The 25601-nt window shown below is 33.2% G+C and overlaps 1 protein-coding gene across 2 annotated transcripts in view; it reads left to right on the top strand.

Annotated features, from left to right (window-relative positions):
• igdcc3 (immunoglobulin superfamily, DCC subclass, member 3) overlaps nucleotides 1-25247 on the top strand; it is a 96134-nt gene extending 70887 nt beyond the window's left edge. For both annotated transcript variants that reach the window (XM_058077249.2, XM_078793033.1), the window contains exons 7-14: nucleotides 1706-1871; nucleotides 16697-16944; nucleotides 18864-19028; nucleotides 20743-20931; nucleotides 22932-23036; nucleotides 23128-23263; nucleotides 23362-23572; nucleotides 24946-25247. In XM_058077249.2, coding sequence (XP_057933232.2) covers nucleotides 1706-1871; nucleotides 16697-16944; nucleotides 18864-19028; nucleotides 20743-20931; nucleotides 22932-23036; nucleotides 23128-23263; nucleotides 23362-23572; nucleotides 24946-25089 — 1364 coding nt within the window. In that variant the 3' untranslated portion in view covers nucleotides 25090-25247. The remainder of the gene's footprint in view (nucleotides 1-1705; nucleotides 1872-16696; nucleotides 16945-18863; nucleotides 19029-20742; nucleotides 20932-22931; nucleotides 23037-23127; nucleotides 23264-23361; nucleotides 23573-24945) is intronic.
• Nucleotides 25248-25601: the final 354 nt, after the last annotated feature.

The following is a 25601-nucleotide window of genomic DNA, read 5'->3' as shown; positions in this document are numbered from 1 at the left end:
CACGACTAGGAGAGCGGATCGTGCTGCTAACTGACTACAAATGACATCGGTGAAACAAATTGGGGTATTGATTTGATACCAAGGAAACACGGCGCCAATATTGACAAAAATGATACTCATGTTAAGGGCTGTGTGGGTATGCTGGAGTCTATCCCAGGTAGGGTGCGCTCTAAAGTCAGCTGGGATAGGCTCCAGCATGCTCCAGCTGGAGCCTATACCAGTTGACCTTGGGCAAGAGGTAGTGTACACTCAAAAGTCAGCTGGGATAGGCTCCAGCATATCCTATCCCAGGTAGGGTACACTATAAAGTCAGCTGGGATAGGCTCCAGCATGTCCCTGCTGGAGCCTATCCCAGTTGACTTTGGACAAAGGTAGGGTACACTTTAAAGTCCGCTGGGATAGGCTCCAGCATATCCTATCCCAGGTAGGGTACACTATAAAGTTAGCTGGAAGAGGCTCCAGCATGCCCCCGCTGGAGCCTATCCCAGTTGACTTTGGGAATGTTGTAGTGTACACTCTAAAGTCAGCTGGGATAGGCTCCAGCATATCCTATCCCAGGTAGGGTACACTATAAAGTCAGCTGGGATAGGCTCCAGCATGTCCCTGCTGGAGCCTATCCCAGTTGACTTTGGACAAAGGTAGGGTACACTTTAAAGTCCGCTGGGATAGGCTCCAGCATATCCTATCCCAGGTAGGGTACACTATAAAGTTAGCTGGAAGAGGCTCCAGCGGGGACATGCTGGAGCCTATCCCAGTTGACTTTGGGAATGTTGTAGTGTACACTCTAAAGTCAGCTGGGATAGGCTCCAGCATATCCTATCCCAGGTAGGGTACACTATAAAGTCAGCTGGGATAGGCTCCAGCATGTCCCTGCTGGAGCCTATCCCAGTTGACTTTGGGAATGTTGTAGTGTACACTCTAAAGTCAGATGGGATAGGCTCCAGCGGGGTATTTTGCGAGTGATGCTGGAGCATCACTCTTTGGACAGAAGGTAGGGTACACTTTAAAGTCAGCTGGAATAGGCTCCAGCATATCCCTGCTGGAGCCTATCCCAGTTGACTTTGGGAACGCGGTAGTGTACACTCTAAAGTCAGCCGGGATAGGCTCCAGCGGGGTATTGTGAGAGTGATGCTGGAGCATATCCCAGCTGACTTTGGACAAAAGGTAGGGTACACTTTGGTTAATGTCCGTTTTGGTTAGTGTCGGACCTTCTGAAACGGATGAATGACGCTAACCAAGGTTCCACTGCAAACACAAATGAGAACTGAAAAAGAACTTCTGGAACGGATTAATTGGATTTACAATTTTTCTTATGGGAAAAAGTGATTTGGTTAATGTCCGTTTTGGTTAGTGTCGGACCTTCTGAAACGGATTAATGACGCTAACCAAGGTTCCACTGCAAACACAAATGAGAACTGAAAAAGAACTTCTGGAACGGATTAATTGGATTTACATTATTTCTTATGGGAAAAAGTGATTTGGTTAATGTCCGTTTTGGTTAGTGTTGGACCTTCTGAAACGGATTAATGACGCTAACCAAGGTTCCACTGCAAACACAAATGAGAACTGAAAAAGAACTGAATATTGCGGTTGGTATCAAAATCAGTATTTGGATCGCCCCCCATCCCCCCCCCCCACGGCACAATAGCATATAAAATCTCACTTTTTGATTTTTGATCTGACGATTTTTCCGCTTGTTTTTCAGCTCCTGCGGAGTTTATTCAACCTCCGCAGTCCATCGCTCGCCCCGTGGGGACCACCGCCATCTTCACCTGCCAAGCTCAGGGTGAGCCGGAGCCCCAGCTGACTTGGTTGAAGAACGGACAGATCTTAGAGCCCGGGGGCCACGTCAAACTCAGGAACAACAACAGGTAGGGCGGAACAAAACAAGACCTATTTATTGTCCTATTTTACATACTAATATATTCATACTCAATTCAAAATAGCAAAAGCCCTGCAGTTAAATGTTGTATTTGCCGTGTTTTGCTCTTTTCCCGTGAGGTTTGTATTTACATTATTATTATTATATTTATATATATATATATATATTTTTGAGGTTTTGTTTTGTCAGTTGTGTGCAACTTTCAGCGTCGGTATCGGTCTCTGAATAGTCCCAGGCAACCAAATTCAGCCAAATTATGACACAAACCAAAACACAGAGTTCTGCGTCCTGGCTAGTCATGCAAATCTAGACATGCTGTATATTATGATCGCACTCGGGGTTGAAATATGATCACTACACATTTTTTTATGACCATAAATCTTAATGAAGCAATTAAGCAATGTTTGGATCATTACGTGTGATGAGTGCTGTAGAGACCGCTAGCTAGTGTACAAGCTAAAGTCAGCTGGGATAGGCTCCGGCGGGGTATTGTGGGAGTGATGCTGGAGCCTATCCCAGCTGACTTTAGCTCGTGCAAAGTCAGCTTGGATAAGCTCCAGCATTACCTTGCAGGAGCCTATCCAAGCTGACTTTAGACAAGAGGTAGGGTATACTTTAACGTCAGCTGGGATAAGCTCCGGCATATCCTATCCCAAGTAGGATACACTATAAAGTCAGGGTAGATTGCTGGAGCCTATCCCAGTTGACTTTGGGCAAGAGGTGGTGTAAACTCTGAAGTCAGGTGGGATAGGCACCAGCAGGGGTGTGGTGGGGGTAATGCTGAAGCCTATCCCAGTTGACTCCAGCATTACCCCCGTAACACCTCTGCTGGTGCAGAGTGGGAGTGATGCTGGAGCCTATCCCAGCTGACTTTGGACAAGAGGGAGTGTACACTCTAAAGTCAGCTGGGGTAGGCTCCATCATTACCCCTGTAACACCTCTGCTGGTGCAGAGTGGGAGTGATGCTGGAGCCTATCCCAGCTGACTTTGGACAAGAGGTAGGGTACACTCTAAAGTCAGCTGGGATAGTCTCCAGCATTACCCCCGTAACACCCCTGCTGGTGCAGAGTGGGAGTGATGCTGGAGCCTATCCCAGCTGACTTTGGACAAGAGGGAGTGTACACTCTAAAGTCAGCTGGGATAGTCTCCAGCATTACCCCCGTAATACCCCTGCTGGTGCAGAGTGGGAGTGATGCTGGAGCCTATCCCAGCTGACTTTGGACAAGAGGTAGGGTACACTCTAAAGTCAGCTGGGGTAGGCTCCAGCATTACCCCCGTAACACCCCTGCTGATGCCAGCTGACTTTGGACAAAAGGTAGGGCACCAAATAAAGTCAGCTGGGATAGTCTCCAGCATTGCCAGCCTATCCCATCATGATCACTACACATTTTTTTATGACCATGAGTCTTAATGAAGCAATTAAGCAATGTTTGGATCATTAAAGAACACCGTTTTGCATGGCCGGGTGGTGATAAATCCCTATGGGTGGTGTTTCTCCATCAGCTCGGAAGGTTTAATGCCGCAGCCGTCTGATTTAATGGCGGTCTTTGTATGCGTGAAGCATATTGGCTGCTGGATGTTGGATGCTTTCCCATGGCGGGTCCACACCCCCCCTAGAGTGTGATGATGAGTGCTGTGGAGACCGTGTTTTCACACCATAAAGTCCACACACACGGCGCAGTGCATGTTTTATCGGGGATGCCGGATGTGGCGTTGCAAAAGCATGTTGAAGATCATTTAGATGACGAATTGCAACGTTGTTGTTCCCACTTCTCCATAACCTAGCTTTTTTTTTAATGTGTTGTGATTTTTTCAGTTTTTTTCAGTTTTTTTCACTTGCTTCTAATGCACTTTTCTGGTCAAAAAAACGGGGGGAACCTCATACACACTTAACAGGGGCCCCAGAAGCACCCAAAAACGGCATAAAATGCGAGGTTTTTAATTTGGTGATTTTTGACAAAAAACGTTTTTTTTTCCAGTTTTTTTCAGTTTTTTTCAACTTGCTTCTAATGCACTTTTCTGGTCAAAAAAACATGGGAAACCTCACACACACTCAACAGGGGCCCCAGAAGCACCCCAAAACGGCATAAAATGCGAGGTTTTTAATTTGGTGATTTTTGACAAAAAACGTTTTTTTTCCAGTGTTTTTCAGTTTTTTTCCACTTGCTTCTAATGCACTTTTCTGGTCAAAAAAACATGGGAAACCTCACACACACTCAACAGGGGCCCCAGAAGCACCCCAAAACGGCATCGAATGCCAGGTTTTTAATTTGGTGATTTTTGACAAAAAACGTTTTTTTCATTTTTTTCAGTTTTTTTTTTTCATTTTTTTTTCAGTTATTTTCAGTTTTTTCACTTGATTCTAATGCACTTTCTGGTCAAAAACACAGTGGAAACCTCACACACGCTCAACAGGGGCCCCAGAAGCACCCAAAAACGGCATAAAATGCCAGGTTTTTAATTTGGTGATTTTTGACAAAAAACATATGTTGTTTTTTTCATTTTTTTCAGTTTTTTTCCACTTGCTTCTAATGCACTTTCTGGTCAAAAACACAGTGGAAACCTTACACATGCTCAACAGGGGCCCCAGAAGCACCCAAAAATGGCATAAAATGCCAGGTTTTTAATTTGGTGATTTTTGACAAAAAACTTTTTTTTTTCCAGTTTTTTTCACTTGCTTCTAATGCACTTTCTGGTCAAAAAACCGGGGGGAACCTCACACACACTTAACAGGGGCTCCAGAAGCACCCAAAAACGGCATAAAATGCCAGGTTTTTAATTTGGTGATTTTTGACAAAAAACCTAAGGGGTTAGTATGTCGTTTTTCCAGCTTTTTTCAGTTTTTTTTCAGTTTTTTTCATTTTTTTTTCACTTGCTTCTAATGCACTTTTCTGGTCAAAAACACAGTGGAAACCTCACACACACTCAACTGGGGCCCCAGAAGCATCCAAAAACGGCATAAAATTGCAGTTTTTGAGGGCGGTGATTTTTGACAAAAATCATAAAGGGCATGTGTTTTTTTTCAGTTTTTTTCAACTTGCTTCTAATGCACTTTTCTAGTTAAAAAAAAACATGGGAAACCTCACACACACTCAACTGGGGCCCCAGAAGCACCCCAAAACGGCATAAAATGCCAGGTTTTTAATTTGGTGATTTTTGACAAAAAAAACGTATGTTGTTTTTTTTCATTTTTTCATTTTGTTCAGTTTTTTTTCCACTTGCTTCTAATGCACTTTCTGGTCAAAAACACAGCGTGTGTAAGGTTTCCACAACAGGGGCCTCCAGAAGCACCCAAAAACGGCATAAAATGCCAGGTTTTTAATTTGGTGATTTTTGACAAAAAACGTAAGGGGTTAGTATGTTGGTTTTTTTCTGTTTTTTTTTTTTCACTTGCTTTTTTTTTGCTTTCACTTTTGCTGTGATTTTTGACAAAAATCATAAGGGGCATGTGGTTTAGTGGGTTAGTACGTCGTTTTTTTCATTTTTTTTCCTGTTTTTTTTTCATTTTTTTCCTGTTTTTTTTCAGTTTTTTTTTCAACTTGCTTCTAATGCTTTTTCTGGTCAAAAACACAGTGGAAACCTCACACACCCTTAACAGGGGCCCCAGAAGCATCCAAAAATGGCGTAAAATGGCGTACAGTAAATCGTACAGAGTAAATGTATCACATATGCATGAAAAAAAAATCAATAGTTACAGTGTAGTGCGGCAAGCACAGGGAGAGCAGAGACCGCCATCACTCATGTGCGCTGATGCACTCCCGCTTGCATCCGCCATCCGACACTGTATTAAAACGACCGGAAAAAAGAAGTAGGAGCAAACAAATGAGGGTACAACGTTTGGTTGTAGGAAAAAGACATGAAAAATGGCTTCCAAAAGCGAAGCCATGAGTGGGCAAAAGGAGAAGATAAAGCGGTCATAATCAGAGCTGTCACTGTGTTTTCCACCATGCACCATTAGTGTACGACCTGCTATTATGTGGATGTCATGCTTCACAAACCCTCCTCTGATTGCTGAGGGACTCCATCATGTAATCTACCATTAGCTAATTAGCTCATAAAATCGTCTAGTTGACCAGCAGGCGCTTTCTGCCAAATAGAGGAGGTTTGCGTCTTCAGAATTTGCCATTGTGTTGTTTAGCGACAGATAGTAGCAGAAGACAGAGGCTGATATCAATTCAGATTTAGACATGACGTAAACAATTACTATTTGTGCAGGATAAACAGATCTGGACAACACAAATCATGGTTATATAAACACAGAACCTAGCAAAAACAAAGACTAGACTCCTGTCTTTCATCAGAAAAAAAAAGTTTGTTTCTACCTTTGTCTGTTCTTTAGTAATCAGCGATAGAACGTAGGTAAGTTTCAGGAAAATATCGGTTCCCAACTAGAAAAAGGTAGAAAAGAAACAAAACCGAGCATAACAACTACTATATACTATAATAACAACTGCACACGGCTGCACGGTGGACGAGTGGTTAGCACACAGGCCACACAGCTAGGAGACCCGAGTTCAATTCCACACTCTGTGTGGCGTTTGCGTGTTCTCCCCCGTGCATGTGTGGGTTTTCTGCAAATTTTATTACGTTTGTGGGAAATTTATTACATTTGCGGGAAGTTACTACCTTTACAGTTTTTCACTTTGCCACATATGTAATAATTTTCCGCAAATGTAATAGTTATTACTTTTGTTGGAAATTCAGTATTATGTTTGCAGTAGGCAAATTTTATTACGTTTGTGGGAAATTTATTACATTTGTGGGAAGTTATTACCTTTACAGTTTTTCACTTTCCCACATATGTAATAATTTCCCGCAAATGTAATAACTTAAATTCAGTATTCTGTTTGCAGTAGGCAAATTTTATTACGATTGTGGGAAATTTATTACATTTGCGGGAAGTTATTACCTTTACAGTTTTTCACTCTTCCACATATGTAATAATTTCCTGCAAATATAATAGTTATTACATTGCAGGAAATTCAGTATTACGTTTGCAGTAGGCAAATTTTATTACGTTTGTGGGAAATTTATTACATTTGCGGGAAGTTATTACCTTTACAGTTTTTCACTTTCCCACATATGTAATAATTTCTCGCAACTGTAATAGTTATTACTTTTGCAGGAAATTCAGTATTACGTTTGCCGTAGGCAAATTTTATTACGTTTGTGGGAAATTTATTACATTTGTGGGAAGTTATTACCTTTACAGTTTTTCACTTTGCCACATATGTAATAATTTTCCGCAAATGTAATAGTTATTACTTTTGCGGGAAATTCAGTATTACGTTTGCAGTAGGCAAATTTTATTACGTTTGTGGGAAATTTATTACATTTGCGCGAAGTTATTACCTTTACAGTTTTTCACTTTCCCACATATGTAATAATTTCCCACAAATGTAATAGTTATTACATTTGCAGGAAATTCAGTATTACGTTTGCAGTAGGCAAATTTTATTACGTTCGTGGGAAATTTATTACATTTGCGGGAAGTTATTACCTTTACAGTTTTTCACTTTCCCACATATGTAATAATTTCTCGCAACTGTAATAGTTATTACTTTTGCAGGAAATTCAGTATTACGTTTGCCGTAGGCAAATTTTATTACGTTTGTGGGAAATTTATTACATTTGTGGGAAATTTATTACATTTGTGGGAAGTTATTACCTTTACAGTTTTTCACTTTGCCACATATGTAATAATTTTCCGCAAATGTAATAGTTATTACTTTTGCGGGAAATTCAGTATTACGTTTGCAGTAGGCAAATTTTATTACGTTTGTGGGAAATTTATTACATATGCGGGAAGTTATTACCTTTACAGTTTTTCACTTTCCCACATACGTATGTAATAATTTCCCGCAAATGTAATAGTTATTACATTTGTAGGAAATTCAGTATTACATTTGCAGTAGGCAAATTTTATTACGTTTGTGGGAAATTTATTATGTTCGTGGGAAATTTATTACATTTGTGGGAAGTTATTACCTTTACAGTTTGTCACTTTCCCACATATGTAAGAATTTCCCGCAACTGTAATAGTTATTACTTTTGCAGGAAATTCAGTATTACGTTTGCCGTAGGCAAATTTTATTACGTTTGTGGGAAATTTATTACATTTGCGGGAAGTTATTACCTTTACAGTTTTTCACTTTCCCACATATGTAATAATTTCCCGCAAATGTAATAACTTAAATTCAGTATTCTGTTTACCGTAGGCAAATTTTATTACGCTTGTGGGAAATTTATTACATTTGTGGGAAATTTATTACATTTGCGGGAAGTTATTACCTTTACAGTTTTTCGCTTTCCCACATATGTAATAATTTCCTGCAAATGTAATAGTTATTACAAACTTTTTTTTTCTGATGAAAGACAGGAGTTTAGTCTTTGTTTTTGGTAGGTTCCATGTTTATATAGCCATGATTTGAGGTTGTCAATTTGGAGTCGCTAATTAACCTAGCATGTTTTTGGAATGTGGGAGGAAACCGGAGTAACCCGAAGAAAACCCACACATGCACGGTGGAGAACATGCAAACTCCACACAGAGATAGCCGAAGTTGGAATTGAAACCCTGCTGTGAGGCTTGTGCGCTAACCACTCTACCACCGTGCAGCCCTGTATTCCAGTATTTTCCAGTGTAAATACATACAATGTAATACATGACGGTTTCAGTCCAGGTTGTTTTGAATAAACCAGGATGCAACCTTGAACCAGTAAAATGACTTCTACCTGAACCTCAAAGGGCCTTTAATGTCCGCCGTGCGGACTTTTTTTTTTACTCTGTTGGTTCAGCCTGGATGTGAAATGACGGCATTTTTTTTTTTTTTACCTCGGCAGCTAAGGCAAAACAAAAGTAATCATATGTAAATTATATTCGACTGCTCTGGGCTGCCCAGTGCTTCCATTCTTATATATATATATATATATATACGTATATATATTATATAAAGTGTATTACTGCTTTGAGCGGGTAGCCCGAATATAAGACCGCAACAGACCCCATTTTAATGAATGAATGCGGCGACTAGCGGAGAGTGTGCGTGTTTGTGCAACGACCCGGTTTCTTTTCCGTCAGCCACTCATCTCCTATGACCTTCAAGAGCAAATCGGACAAGGGTAGGAAAGGGGAAATCGATTGTATATTTCATTCGCGCACACACACATGCATGCAACAGATTCATCAAAACGCCAGCAAATACGTAACACACACACACACAAACGGCGGCGTTATTCATGCGGGCGTGTGCACGCACATAATCAAACATAACATTTTACAAATGTGTTGCCCTTTGAACTCTACCGAGGTGGTGGATGGGGGTGGGGTGGGGGGGGGGGTACTGGATATGATGTCAGCTCACACCCGATTGGCTGCTTATGTAGACGCACACGGCAAATTCTGGGGGAGGTTGTCGGTTATTAATATTATTAATATTATTTATTATTGTTGATATTAACGTTGACGGTATTGATTTGTTGTGTGTACGGATTTTATGATGAAAAAAGGAAAGGAACGACGTTTTTGTTTTTGTTCGATGTTTAAAGGTTCTCGACAAACGACACGTTATGTCAATAAAATTTATGCACTGCAAACGTAATACTGAATTTCCTGCGAAGTAATAACTATTACATTTACAGGAAATTATTACATATGTGGGAAAGTGAAAAACTGTAAAGGTAATAACTTCCCGCAAATGTAATAAATTTCCCACAAACGTAATAAAATTTGCCCAATACAAACGTAATACTGAATTTCCTGCAAAAGTAATAACTATTACATTTGCAGGAAATTATTACATATGTGGGAAAGTGAAAAACTGTAAAGGTAATAACTTCCCGCAAATGTAATATGAGACAAAATAATGATCTTTGTAGTTGTTGTTTGTTCTTTCTTCTTATAATGAGGGAGAAGGTGTAGATGCCATTTTTAGGATTTTAACAAAATATATTTTTTTTTTTTTGTGGAAAAAATATTATTCAAAGAGTATCATTTGGATACATTAAAGGAATCTTTAATTATAATTTAAAAAAATAACATAATTGTCATAATTGCAATTGTTAAAATAAAAATAAAAATAAAAATAAAAATAAAAATAAAAATAAAAATAAAAATAAAAATAAAAATAAAAATAAAAATAAAAATAAAAATAAAAATAAAAATAAAAATAAAAATAAAAATAAAAATAAAAATTTTGTAATAGTACATTTACAGTTTTTCACTTTCCCACATATGTAATTTAGTATTACGTTTGTAGTAGGCAAATTTTATTACATTTGTGGGAAATTTATTACATTTGCGGGAAGTTATTACCTTTACAGTTTTTCACTTTCACTTTGTACGTTTATGACATTAAAGGAATCTTTAATTATTAAATTATAATTTATTTTTAATTAAAAAAAATAACATAATTGTGATAATTGCAATTGTTAAAATAAATATAACAATTAAATAAAAATAAATAAAATGATTATTACTATTATTATTATTATATTTCATTATTTCTTTTGATTATTTCTTTCCTATATACACACAAAAATCACACATACATACAATAATATAATGTAACTAAAACACATGTACGCCCACAAATAAAATGTAATAATTTACATTTTTATTACGTTTTTGGGAAATGTATTACATCTGCGGGAAGTTATTACATTTACAGTTTTTCACTTTCACTTTCACTTTGTACATTTATTACATTAAAGGAATATTTAATTATTAAATTATAATTTATTTTAAATTAAAAAAATAACATAATTGTGATAATTGCAATTGTTAAAATAAATATAAAAATTAAATAAAAATGAAAATAAATAAAATTATTATTACTATTATTATTGTTATTATATTTTATTATTTCTTTTGATTGTTTCTTCCCCATATACACACAAAAATCACACATACATACAATAATATAATGTAACTAAAACACACAAACAAAATTATTAAACAAAATTTAATAATTTTTATTAAATTTTTGGGAAATTTATTTGCGGGATTATTACATTGAAAGCTGCAGATTTGTATTACATTTGCGGGTGTAATAAGCCTTTCTTTTTTGTTTCTGGGCATTGGCCTTGACCTTTAACCCCGCCTGTAATCAGTCATATCACCCGTTCCTCTTCCTCTTCTCAGACCACAGCTTGTCGCCCCCTCCTCTTCCTCCTGGTCTTCTCTTTGTCCTTTTTCCCCTTGTGTTGGGTTCATAATGGCCATGGTGGGGGTTATTATTATTATTATTTTTTTTTTTTCCATGAGGTGCTGCTCAGAGACAATGGCGAGCAAAAGCGACCCGAAGGCCCCCACCGTTAGAGAGACACACTGGCCTTCCATCCATCAATCTGTGAAACGACCTTGAACTGATGGGTAAATGATGGTTGTCACCCTGTCAGGAGAGGACAGCCCAGGCTTTGGATAAGCAAACAACCCCCCCCCCCCACCAACCCCCCCATTCTCAACCCTAAATCCTCTTTCCATTTGTTTTGTCTTTTTTTTAAATCGAAACTTCAGACATCCCTGCTCTATGGTAATCATCACCAAAATATATCTTTTGTTTTTAATGTAATTTGTTGTTTCATTCGATATTTGTGACTTTATCACAAATATGGGATTTGACTGCAAGCCCACCCGATCCCATTCATGCACCCAGTGGAATCCCCCCCCCCCGGCCCTCCCCGTATAGGAAGGAATGTGGTTTACATTTACAGCAACACGGCTAACACCTACTTCAAACACGAGTACTTTGTGGGGGAAAAGACTCGCCGCGGCAGGAAATGTCAAACTGAGTAAAATAGAAAATAATAATAATAATATCCCAGAAAAAATATACAATAATAATATAATATAATAAATATAAAATAAATAAATATAAATATAAATAATATAAAAATAAAATAAAAATGGCCTACCATCAAATATTTTTAATAAAAATAGTTTTCAAAAATAATAATAATAGGAAATGTCAAACTGCGTAAAATAGAAAAAATAAAAAAATAAATAATATCTTGGTAAAAATATAAAATAATAATATAATATAATAAATATAAATAAATATTAATATAAATAATATAAAAATAAAATAAAAATGGCCTACCATCAAATATTTTTAATAAGAATAGTTTTCAAAAAATAATAATAATAATAATAATAATAGGAAATGTCAAACTGTGCAAAATAGAAAAAATAAAAAATAAATAATATCTTGGTAAAAATATAAAATAATAATATAATAAATATAAATAAATATTAATATAAATAATATAAAAATAAAATAAAAATGGCCTACCATCAAATATTTTTAATAAGAATAGTTTTCAAAATGTATTTAATAATAATAATAATAATAGGAAATGTCAAACTGCGTAAAATAGAAAAAAAAATATCTTGGTAAAAAAATAATGATATAATATAATAAATATAAAATAAATAAATATTAATATAAATAATATAAAAAGAAAATAAAAATGGCCTACCATCAAATATTTTTAAAAAGAATAGTTTCAAAAATAAAAAAAATAATAATATGAATTAATTACAAATAATTAAATCGAAGGCTGCACGGTGGTCGAGTGGTTAGCGCACAGACTTTTCAATTCCAGTTTGCACGTTCTCCCCCGTACATGCGTGGGTTTTCTCCGGGTACTCCGGTTTCCTCCCACATTCCAAAAACATGCTAGGTTAATTAGCGACTCCAAATTGTCCATAGGTATGAATGTGAGTGTGAATGGTTGTTTGTCTATATGTGCCCTGTGATTGGCTCGCTCGCCTGAAGACAGCTGGGATAGGCTCCAGCACTCCCTGCGACCCTTGTGAGGAAAAGCGTTAGAAAATGAATGAATGAATGAATGAATAAATGCATTTTTTGGGAGGGGGGGGCCCTGATGCGGCCCAGCCTTGCCCAGACCCTAGCTCCAGTGACCCCCAGATAAATTGAGTTTGAGACCCCTGCCATAAACAGATTGGAAACTATGACAATATTCCATATATAAATATGGACTCCTACTTTGCTGAAATTCACTTATCACTGTTGGGTCTAGCATTAGTTATTCGCGCTAAATGAGGGATTAGCGCAATGTGAGTGTGTGTTTTGTGCTACTGTCCTTCGACAATCAGTATCCTCTCAAGGGGCCCATTCGGATGTGTTGGCATTGGGTCCGGCACCCCTGTCACCCCACCCCTGGGGGACGTCGGGGGCGGGGGGGCTTTTTTGCTCCATCCGGTCACGTGACCTCTTCGCAAAACACCTCATCCGTCGCCGATATGAAAAGCTACCAGAAATGTGATGGTTGCGTCGTGAGCGGGAGGGGTGGTGACTGCCGCCACCTTCGGGGTCAGAGGTCAGACAGGGCGTTTTCTTTGACCTGATAATTAGCCAGATTGAATCCACCTGGCGGGGAAGAGGATAATTATGCGTCCGTTTCACAGTTACAGTCAAAAAAAAAAAAAAATGGCTGATTCTGTTTTCCATTCTGGAACTCCTGACCCAGAAAAGCGCTCCCCCTTTTTCCACGGAATGTATCTTTCCACACCAAAGTGAGCTCAAATACCACTTCCCAGGTGTCCAATTAAAAAGGTCCGCAAGGTGACAAGTGAGTGACAAAGTAGTCTTGAACAAAGCTTCCATTTTTTTTTCCTCACAAGATCGTCTTCAGTTGGGGTCACATGGTTTTTCATGTATTGAAAAATGAAAAAATATATAATTATTGTTACTAGTCCAGGGTGTACTCAGACAGCTGGGATAGGCTCCGGCATGCCGATTATTACCGATGACCTAGTATTAATACCATCAACTTCACTCTTTGCTCTTTTGTTGGCATTTTTGTTATTTTTAATTAAATCTTTCAAATATTTAAACTGTCTTCTTAAATAATTTGATTTTTTTGGAGGGGGTAAAATTATGACTTCCTTCCTGTAATATTAGTAATATTATAATAATAATAATGTGTAACCCGGCGGTTGAGTGGTTAGGCCACAGGCTTTACAGTTCGGCAATAATAATAATAATAATAATAATAATAATAATTATAATAATAATTATAATAATAATTATAATAATAATTATAATAATAATTATAATAATAATTATAATAATAATTATAATAATAATTATAATAATAATAATATAATATTTTTTCCCAACCTAAAGTTCCCAAAACATCATTGATTTTTTGGGGGTAAAATTATGACTTCCTTCCTGTAATATTAGTAATATAATTATTATTATTATTATATATAATATTAATAATTGTAATAAATATAATAAAAATTTTCCCCAACCTAAAGTTCCAAAAACACAATTTTCCTTGCTGTAATATTAGTAATATAATAATAATAATAATAATAATAATAATAATAATAATAATAATAATAATAATAATAATAATAATAATAATAATAATAATAATAATAATAATATATTAATATTTATATATAATATGAATAATTGTAATAAATATAATATATTTTTTCCCCAACCTAAAGTTCCAAAAACATCATTTTTCCTTCCTGTAATATTAGTAATATAATAATAATAATAATAATAATAATAATAATAATAATAATAATAATAATAATAATAATAATAAATAATAAATAATAATAATAATAATATATTAATATTTATATATAATATGAATAATTGTAATAAATATAATATATTTTTTCCCCAACCTAAAGTTCCAAAAACATCATTTTTCCTTCCTGTAATATTAGTAATATAATAATAATAATAATAATAATAATAATAATAATAATAATATATCAAAAATTATATGCTGTTAATAATTATATATAATATTAATAATTATAATAAATATAATATAATTTTTCCCGACCTAAAGAAACACATTGATTTTTGGGGGTAAAATTATGACTTCCTTCCTGTAATATTAGTAATATAATAATAATAATTATTATTATATATAATATTAATAATTATAATAAATATAATATAATTTTTTTCCCAACCTAAAGTTCCAAAAACATCATATTAAAAAATTACCAAAAAACCTATTTAACTCATTTTTATGTTTTTTACTGATTTTTCAAGGCACTCAAAATATTGTTTTCTTGGGTTATATAGACATGGCATACACCAAAAGAAAGATTAGACTCTCGTCTTTCATCAGAAAAAAAAAAGTTTCTTTCTACCTATTTTAATTCTTTAGTAATCAGTAGTAGAACATAGGTAAGTTTCAGGAAAATATCGGTTCCCAACTAGAAAATAACTTGCATGCGTTAAAATTGCACAACACGGCGAGATGCCTTTTTTCACTTCCTGGTTGCTGGCCGCATGGATTTGGCATGCTGTATTTTATTGTGGAGTTACATCATCACCTCTTTGTGCCTTTCCAATGAGGGACGAATGAGTTAATATTTCAACTCTATGCTACTAAAATTGCATTACTGTAGTATTTTTATATTATATATATATATTTGTTTATATATAAGTGTGTGCAGATTGTCTCGGGAAAAGCGAAGAAAAACCGTGCTGCTGGATGGAAAGTGTAAATATAGATGTATTATGTGTGGGTCGACACATGAAAGCTTTCACTGATGTCGTTTTTTTTTTTTTTACTGTAAAATAGATTTATGTTTTTCCGATGGCCGTTCCAGCGGACGACAAACCAGTTTGAAATATGGACTCTCTGGCTGCAGCTTCTGTGTGCAAGGGCGGGGGTGATGTGACAAGAATAATGTCATATTATATCTTTGTGAGAGTCATTAAGTTCTGCACCCTGCAAAAAAAAAAATGCATTGGTAAAAAAATATTTTTGGGTTTCATTATGAGACGAAAAGTTTTCATTATGAGATAAAAAAAATTGTGTAATATTATTATATTATATTTTGTAATATTATATCTTTGCAAAAAAAACTTAAAAATGATAAAGTCAAAAAATAAGTGTAATTTTATAAGAATAAAGTCAATATATTAAGGAATTAATGAAAAAAAAATGCATTGGTAAAAAAATATTTTTGGGTTTCATTATGAGACAAAAGGTTTTCATTATGAGATAAAAAAAATGTGTAATATTATTATATTATATTTTGTAATATTATATCTTTGCAAAAAAACTTAAAAATGATAAAGTCAAAAAATAAGTGTAATTTTATAAGAATAAAGTCAATATATTAAGGAATTAATGAAAAAAAATGCATTGGTAAAAAAATATTTTTGGGTTTCATTATGAGACGAAAAGTTTTCATTATGAGATAAAAAAAAATTGTGTAATATTATTATATTATATTTTGTAATATATCTTTGCAAAAAAAACTTAAAAATGATAAAGTCAAAAAATAAGTCTAATTTTATAAGAATAAAGTCAATATATTAATGAATTAACGAAAAAAAATGTATTGGTAAAAAAATATTTTTGGGTTTCATTATGAGACAAAAAGTTTTCATTATGAGATAAAAAAAATTGTGTAATATTATTATATTATATTTTGTAATATTATATCTTTGCAAAAAAACTTAAAAATGATAAAGTCAAAAAATAAGTCTAATTTTATTAGAATAAAGTCAATATATTAAGGAATTAATGAAAAAAAATGCATTGGTAAAAAAATATTTTTGGGTTTCATTATGAGACAAAAGGTTTTCATTATGAGATAAAAAAAATGTGTAATATTATTATATTATATTTTGTAATATTATATCTTTGCAAAAAAACTTAAAAATGATAAAGTAAAAAAATAAGTGTAATTTTATAAGAATAAAGTCAATATATTAAGGAATTAACGAAAAAAAAATGCATTGGTAAAAAATATTTTTGGGTTTCATATTTTTCACTTCCTTCTGCCTCTCACAGCACGCTGACCATTTACGGCATCAGCCAGGACGACGAGGCCATCTACCAATGCATCGCTGAGAACAACGCCGGCTCCACGCAAGCCAGCGCTCGCCTCACGGTGCTCTGGGCCGACGGGCTCCCCGGTGTGCCCACCGACGTGCAGGCCGAGTCCCTCTCACCGACCACCATCCAGGTGTCCTGGAGGGAGCCCGATCAGAACACGCAGGACATCATCGGCTACGTCCTGCACATACGCCGGACAGCAGGTCAGGCCGCAATCCCTCGCCGCGATATTTCAAAAATTATTTTATTTAATTATTATTAGTTTTCTTAGTTATTAGTAGAAAAATTGGCAAGATTAAGTATTTTCAAGCTTAAAAATGGATGAAAAAGTTGAACTTGTGAGATAAAAAGTCCAAATTATGAGATAAAAAGTTGAACTTATGAGATAAAAAGTTCAAATTATGAGATAAAAGTCATAATTATGAGATAAAAAGTTGAACTTGTGAGATAAAAAGTCCAAATTATGAGATAAAAGTCATAATTATGAGATAAAAAGTCCAAATTATGAGATAAAAGTCATAATTATGAGATAAAAAGTTGAACTTATGAGATAAAAAGTTGAACTTATGAGATAAAAAGTCCAAATTATGAGATAAAAGTCATAATTATGAGATAAAAAGTTGAACTTATGAGATAAAAAGTCCAAATTATGAGATAAAAGTCATAATTATGAGATAAAAAGTCCAAATTATGAGATAAAAGTCATAATTATGAGATAAAAAGTTGAACTTATGAGACAAAAAGTCCAAATTATGCGATAAAAGTCATAATTATGAGATTAAAAATCCAAATTATGAGATAAAAGTCATAATTATGAGATAAAAAGTTGAACTTATGAGATAAAAAGTCCAAATTATGAGATAAAAGTCATAATTATGAGATAAAAAGTCAAAATTATGAGATAAAAGTCATATTTATGAGATCAAAAGTTGAACTTATGAGATAAAACGTCCAAATTATAAGATAAAAAGTCCAAATTATGAGACAAAAGTCATAATTATGAGATAAAAAGTTGAACTAATGAGATAAAAAGTCCAAATTATGAGATAAAAGTCATAATTATGAGATAAAAAGTCCAAATTATGAGATAAAAGTCATAATTATGAGATAAAAAGTCCAAATTATGAGATAAAAGTCATAATTATGAGATAAAAAGTTGAACATATTTTGTCAGATTTTTATTATTCTCATAATTATGCATTTTTTTTGTGGACTGGACTTAATACATTATTTTGTCTGATATTTATTATTCTCATAATTATGTATTATTATTTTATTTTTTATGGACTTTTTTTTACTTTTGTGGACTGGACTTAATACGTTATTTTGTCAGATTTTTATTATTCTCATAATTATGTATTATTATTATTATTATTATTATAGTTATTATTTATTTTTTGTGGACTGTTTTTTTTACTTTTGTGGACTGGACTTAATACGTTATTTTATCTGATTTTTATTATTCTCATAATTATGTATTTTTAAAAAAAATTGTGTCCTGTCCAGTCATTATTTTTATTTTTTTTAGTATGCATTATCATACATATGCAGGGCTTAAATGGTTTATCTTCTCCGATTATGTCTACTGTATTGGGTAATATGAACGTAAAGATGACTATAGGGGTGCTAGTTTGTGTCCGGAGGTCTCTAACAATGTTACACAATATATTCAGAAGGTCGTAAATTAAATTAAATTAAATTAAATTAAATTAAATTAAATTAAATTAAATTAAATTAAATTAAATTAAATTAAATTAAATTAAATTAAATTAAATTAAATTAAATTAAAAGAGTTGATATCAAAACGTGACAGTTTGTAAAAATGAAACCAGCTGAAATTATTGCTTAGGTGCTCCTCCTGGCCCCGCTTCTCTCTGCAGGTTATTGTCTCAGATGTATAATTAGCCCCCCCCCCCCGGGGGCGTCAGCCGCTAAGATGTGCTGTAATTACACTTCCAGGATGGCACGGCCGTGATTGTTTTAGGGCTGGAGGTAGATTGTGGTTATGGTCGGAGTGTCTCCGGATTAAGAGCAATAAAATGCAATAACACGCCCTCTTTAATGCCCCCCCACCCCCCACCCCTACCCTCCACCCCCCGCTCCTCATCTTCCACACAATCAGACCCCGTGGAAATGGAGTACGAGGAGGCCGTGAGTAAAGCGACGCTGCAGCAGATCATCCGAGATCTGGAACCTTCCACCAGCTACACCTTCTACGTCAAGGCCTACACGTCCCACGGAGCCAGCAAGCCGTCAGACAGCGTGATGGAGAACACGCGTGGGGAAGGTAGGAGCTCACACGGGAACACGTGTCAGCAAGGACCACCTCATTTTTTTTTAAAAGGGCTTTTACTTTATGATGCAATGTCTTATTATGACGTATAAAGTCGTAATTATGAGATAAAAAGTTCAACTCGTGAGATAAAATGTTGAAATTCTAAGAGGAAAAAGTCCAAATTATGAGACAAAAAGTCACAATTATGAGATATAAAATTGAAATGATGAGATAAAAGTCATAATTATGAGATAAAAAGTTGAACTTGTGAGATAAAATGTTGAAATTCTAAGAAAAAAAGTAAAAATTATTAGATAAAATGTGGAAATTGAGAAAGTCCAAAAAAAGTCCAAATTATGAGACAAAAAGTCATAATTATAAGATTAAAAAGTTGAACTTATGAGATAAAAAGTTGAAATCATAAGATTAAAAAATAAAATTGTTAGATAAAACATCTTAATTATGAGATAGAAAATCTAAATTATGAGATAAAAAGTCATAATTATGAGATAAAACGTTGAAATTATGATATAAAATGTTGAAATTGTGAAAGAAAAAGAAAAATTATGCAATAAAAAGTCCTAATTATGAGATAGAAATTTTAAATTATGAGATAAAAAGTCATAATTATGAGATAGAAAATTGAAATTATGAGATAAAAAGTCATAATTATGGGATGGAAAATTTAAAATAACAGATAAAATGTCGAAATTGTGAAAAAAAAGGACAAAGTATGAGATAAAAAGTCTTTAAAAAAAGATGAAATTTTTAGATAAAACGTCTAAATTATGAGCTAGAAAGTCTAAATTATAACATAAAAAGTCATAATTTTCGAATGGAAAATTAAAATTAAGAGATTAAATGTTAAAATTGTGAAAAAAAAAGTCCAAAGTAAAATAAAAAAAAGATAAAAAGTCTTAAAAAAGATGAAATTTTTAGATAAAACATCTAAATTATGAGCTAGAAAGTCTATATTTTGAGATAAAAGTCATAATTATGAGAAAGAAAGTTGAAATTATGAGATAAAAAGTCATAATTATGAGACAGAAAATTGAAATTATGAGATAAAAAGTCATAAATATGGGATGGAAATTTTAAATTAAGAGGTAAAATGTCAATATTGTGAAAAAAGGCCAAAGTATGAGATAAAAAGTCTTTAAAAAAAGATGACATTTTTTGATAAAAAATCAAAATTAGAAGCTAGAAAGTCTAAATTATAACATAAAAAGTCATAATTATCGAATGGAAAATTAAAACTAAGAGATAAAATGTTGAAATTGTGAAAGAAAAAGTCCAAAGTATGAGATGAAAAGTCTTAAAAAAAGATGAAATTTTTAGATAAAACATCTAAATTATGAGCTAAAAAGTCTAAATTATAAGATAAAAAGTCATAATTATCAAATGGAAAATTAAAATTAAGAGATGAAATGTTGAAATTGTCAAAAAAAAAAAGTCCAAAGTATGAGATAAAATGTCTTAAAAAAAGATGACATTTTTAGATAAAACATCTAAATTATGAGCTAAAAAGTCTAAATTATAAAATAAAAAGTCATAATTATCGAATGGAAAATTAAAATCAAGAGATGAAATGTTGAAATTGTCAAAAAAAAGTCCAAAGTATAAGATAAAAAGTCTTAAAAAAAGATGAAATTTTTAGATAAAACATCTAAATGATGTCTTCCAAAGTGGCGGCGCAGTTGATGAGTGGTTGTGTACGGTCTTGCAGTTCCGGCCCCCCCGTCCCTCGTCACCAAGGTGGTGAACAGCAGTGTGGTGCAGGCGGTGTGGGAAGCTTCCACCCAGATGGGTCAGCACCAAGGCTTCCGCCTCTATTACAGAAGGGCCCACACGGCAACCTTTACCGGGCCCGTCGTCTTGCCGCCCAACGCCACCCAGTACAACATCACCCAGCTGGGTGAGAGGCTTAATGCTATTCATATTCATATTCATATTCATATTCATATTTTTTAGCAGTATTATTTTGCACCAAAAATGGTGGCCACCAACTGGGTATCATACACAGGAAAACTACAGTTCAGTTTCTGGGAAACCCTCATAAAAAAAATTATTTTTTCTCTCCATATTTATAAAATTACAGCTATTTTTTTCAAATTTTTTGTTTTTTTCAAACCAAATTTTTTTCTTGTAATTGCCACCATATTCCCATAATATTTCTATTTAATTTTCAGAAATTTACAAATGTTTCAGCAACCTAATTTTCCCCCCAAAATATCATTTTTATCATTTTTTTAACTTTATTTTATATTTCAATGTTATGCTATTATGCTATTATAATTTCATTAATTCTCATAAAATTGCAACTTTCAACTTCTTTGAATCCCTTTGTCATTTTCATAACATTATCCATTTTCAGCAACCTAATTTTCCAAAATTTTAATATCTAATATTATTTATATTTCAATGTTATGCTACTATTATTATTTAATTCATTCTCATAAAATTGTACATTTCAACTTGTTAAAATCTCTTTTTTGTCTTAATATTTTGACGTCATTTTCATAATATTATCCATTTTCTGCAACCTAATTTTCCAAAAAAATTCATATGTAATATTATTTATATTATATTTCAACGTTATGCTACTATTATTATTTAATTCAATGTCATAAAATTGCAACTTTCAACTTGTTAGAATCCCTCTTTTCTCTTAATATTTTCACGTCGTTTATCATCATTTATTATCCATTTTCTGCAACCTAATTTTTTCCAAAAAATTGTCATAACTTTTTTACTTGATATTATAATTCAATGTTATGCTACTATTATTATTTCATTCATTCTCATAAAATTGCTACTTTCAACTTGTTAGAAATTAATTATGAGATAAAATATTTTTAATATTTTCACGCCGTTTATTGTTTGTATAAATTTTCTGCAATAATTTTCTAATTTTCTAAAAAAAAAAACCTTTTTGTTTCTCATAATTTTTTTTCCAAATCATGCTACGAAAATCACATTATTCAAAGTATTACGCTGTTTTGTGAAATTTACTACTTTTTTTGTTAATATTTTGACTTTATTCTTATAAAATTAATGCTAATTTTTTTATTGTTAACTTTAAATCGTATTTTTAGAGTGGGCCATTAAAAAAAAAAACAGTGCTCCACAAATGGCCCCCGGGCCCCATATTTTAATATGTAATATTATTTATATTATATTTCAATGTTATGCTACTATTATTATTTAATTTGTTCTCATAAAATTGAAACTTTTTTTTCTTGTCATTTATTGTTTGTATCAATTTTTTGCAATAATTTTCTAACTTTCTAAAAAAAAAACTTTTTTGTTTCTCATATTTTTTTTTCCAAATCATGCTACGAAAATCACATTATTCCTCCTCAAAGTATTATGCTGTTTTGTGAAAATTACTACTTTTTTGTTAATATTTTGACTTCATTCTTATAAAATGAATGCTATTTTTTTTATTGTTAGTTTTAAAAATTTATGTAATATTATGTAATGATTATTTATATTATATTTCAATGTTATGCTACTATTATTATTTCATTCATTCTCATAAAATTGCAACTTTCAACTTGTTAGAATCCCTCTTTTCCCTCTTTTAATATTTTCACGTCGTTTATTGTTTGTATCAATTTTCAGCAAAAAATTTCTAATTTTCTAAAAAAAAAACTTTTTTGTTTCTCATAATTTTTTTTCCAAATCATGCTATGAAAATCACATTATTTTGTGAAAATTACTACTTTTTTTGTTACTATTTTGACTTAATTCTTATAAAATTAATGCTAATTTTTTTAATTGTTAGTTTTAAATCGTATTTTTAGAGTGGGCCATCAAAAAAAAACAGTGCTCCACAAATGGCCCCCGGGGCCTCACTTTTCACACCACTGACTTAATGAAGGTTAATGATTACCCGTGTCCGTTTTTTTCCAGATCCGTCACTGGTCTACGAGATTAATCTGCTAGCGTACAACCAGCACGGCGACGGCAACGCCACCACACGCTTCGTTTCGCTTCGAGACGCGCTGGAGAAATCTGGTACGCCAAAACACGACCGCTTGTTTTTTTTTTTACGATGGTCTGGTCTGAACGCGGTCTTGTCTGAACGTGGCGTGTCCCGTCTCCCCAGTTCTGGACGCCTCGTGCGATTGCGTGCAAGACGAGCACAGCAAAACCTCCGCCACCGGCATCATCATCGGTATCCACATCGGCGTCACCTGTATCGTTTTTTGCGTTCTCTTCCTCGTCTTCAGCTACCGCGGCAGGTATGGATGACAAGAACCTGTCAATAACCCCCCCCCCCGGGGTGGGGGCCAGGGGATAAATGTCGGCTTTGTCATGTCCGTGTTCTTGTAATCCTCAGGTTGATGATGTGTAAGGCGGTTCAGGCCACCCCCCAGGCGGCACGCAACGCGGCGTTGGAGTCTTCCTCCTCGTCCCAGGGGGCCACCGGGCTCAACATGGCCACCAGGAGAGAAATGGAGGTCAACGGCTTCGCAGGAGGGAACAAAGTGGTCGACAGCAACGAGCTGGAGCAACTCTTCCCTCGACCCGACACACCAGACTCACGCAGGGTGAGTTTTCAAAAACGCTTTTTAAAAATGGATTTATGAGGAAAGTCACAATATTTTGTTGGGGGCGGGGGGGGAACGCCATATTATGAGTAGAAAAATATGCATATTCAGGAATATTTTACATATTTTTCTGTCGAAATTATTCATTCATTTTCTACCGCTTATCCTCACAAGGTAAAAAAGAAACAGAGGTAAATGGAGTCAAAATATTAAGTGAGTAATGCTATAATATGATGAGGAAAAATAACATTAAGTAGTAACATAATTTATTAGCAAAGAGTTTAAATACTCAAGATTTTTATTTTATTTTATTTTATTTTATTTTATTTTATTTTATTTTATTTTATTTTATTTTATTTTATTTTATTTTATTTTATTTTATTTTATTTTATTTTATTTTGGAAAAAACATTCACACTCACAAAAAACAGTGATAAATGGGGTCAAAATATTAAGTGAGTAATGCTATAATATGATGAGGAAAAATAACATTAAGTAGTAACATAATTTATTAGCATTTATTAACATAGAGTTGAAATATTCAAGATTTTTATTTTATTTTATTTTATTTTATTTTATTTTATTTTATTTTATTTTATTTTATTTTATTTTATTTTATTTTATTTTATTTTATTTTATTTTATTTTATTTTATTTTATTTTATTTTATTTTATTAGGTTTGGAAAAAAAACATTAACACTCACAAACAACAGTGGTAAATGGAGTCAAAATATTAAGTAATGCCATAATATGATGAGGAAAAATAACATTAAGTAGTACCATAATTTATTAGCATTTATTAGCATAGAGTTTAAATATTTGAGATTTTTATTATTTATTTATTTTTATTTTTTTATTAGGTTCGGAAAAAAACATTCACACTCACAAAAAACAGTGGTAAATTGAGTCAAAATATTAAGTAATGCCATAATATGATGAGGAAAAATAACATTAAGTAGTAACATAATTTATTAGCATTTATTAGCATAGAGTTTAAATATACAAGATTTTTATTTTAGTTTAGTTTAGTTTAGTTTAGTTTAGTTTAGTTTAGTTTAGTTTTATTAGGTTTGGAAAAAAAACATTCACACTCACAAAAAACAGTGATAAATGGAGTCAAAATATTAGGTGAGTAATGCTATAATATGATGAAATAATATGAGGAAAAATAACATTATGTAGTACCATAATTTATTAACATTTATTGGAGTTTAAATATTCCAAAATTTTATTTTATTTTATTTTATTTTATTTTATTTTATTTTATTTTATTTTATTTTATTTTATTTTATTTTATTTTATTTTCGGAAGTCAAAACGATGATCGAAATTAACCGTATGAAGTATAATAATATTTTTCTGTATGCATTTTCAGGCTGATTCCGCCGTTGTGTCCTACTCACCGAATACCACCCAACTCTCCACGATACCGCTCGACGAATTCACCGTGGAACGGGATTCGGGGAAGCAGTTCCAGGAATCCTTTGCGACACGAACGGGTCAACAGAACCAAGACTAATTTGGCGTACGATCTACCGACTCACGCGCGAATCTGTCTGTGGTGTCCACTCAGCTTCTTTCTCACTCAGGTTGTTCTTTCAAAGTAGTTTGCATTTTGTGCAACGATTTTTATTAGTAAGTTAAGACGGTTCTATCGAGTCTAGGATTGATTTTAAGGAACTTGGGTTTTTCCCAGGAAAACCATCTAAGTGTTCTTGTGCTCTCGCTGGTTGGTTTTTTTTTGTTTTCTGGTCTTAGGCAGCACTCAAAAGAACCCCAAAAATGTCCTTGTTATACAAAGATGATTTCATTTTTAAGTTTATAATTATATATTTACATATATCTTTATCATCTCGGTGTGGAAGTGGTTATAAGTTATTGTTCTTATCGCTACTTTTTCCGTGGATGAACGATTCCATCTTCCTCGCTCACAGAAGACCTAAGCCTTCTTTAAGGGACTCGGTGTGTTCTGTCTCAGGACTTTTGTTTTCTTCAGTCGGGAATTCTGGGCCTTCATGCAGGCGTTGGGTT

The sequence above is a fragment of the Doryrhamphus excisus genome, linkage group LG1 (assembly GCF_037039965.1).
Source record: "Doryrhamphus excisus strain RoL-2023G ecotype Guam linkage group LG1, RoL_Dexc_Guam_v1.1, whole genome shotgun sequence".
Lineage (NCBI taxonomy): Eukaryota > Metazoa > Chordata > Actinopteri > Syngnathiformes > Syngnathidae > Doryrhamphus > Doryrhamphus excisus.
Note: the sequence above shows the minus strand (reverse complement) of the source record. Positions and strands in the feature narration are given on the sequence as shown.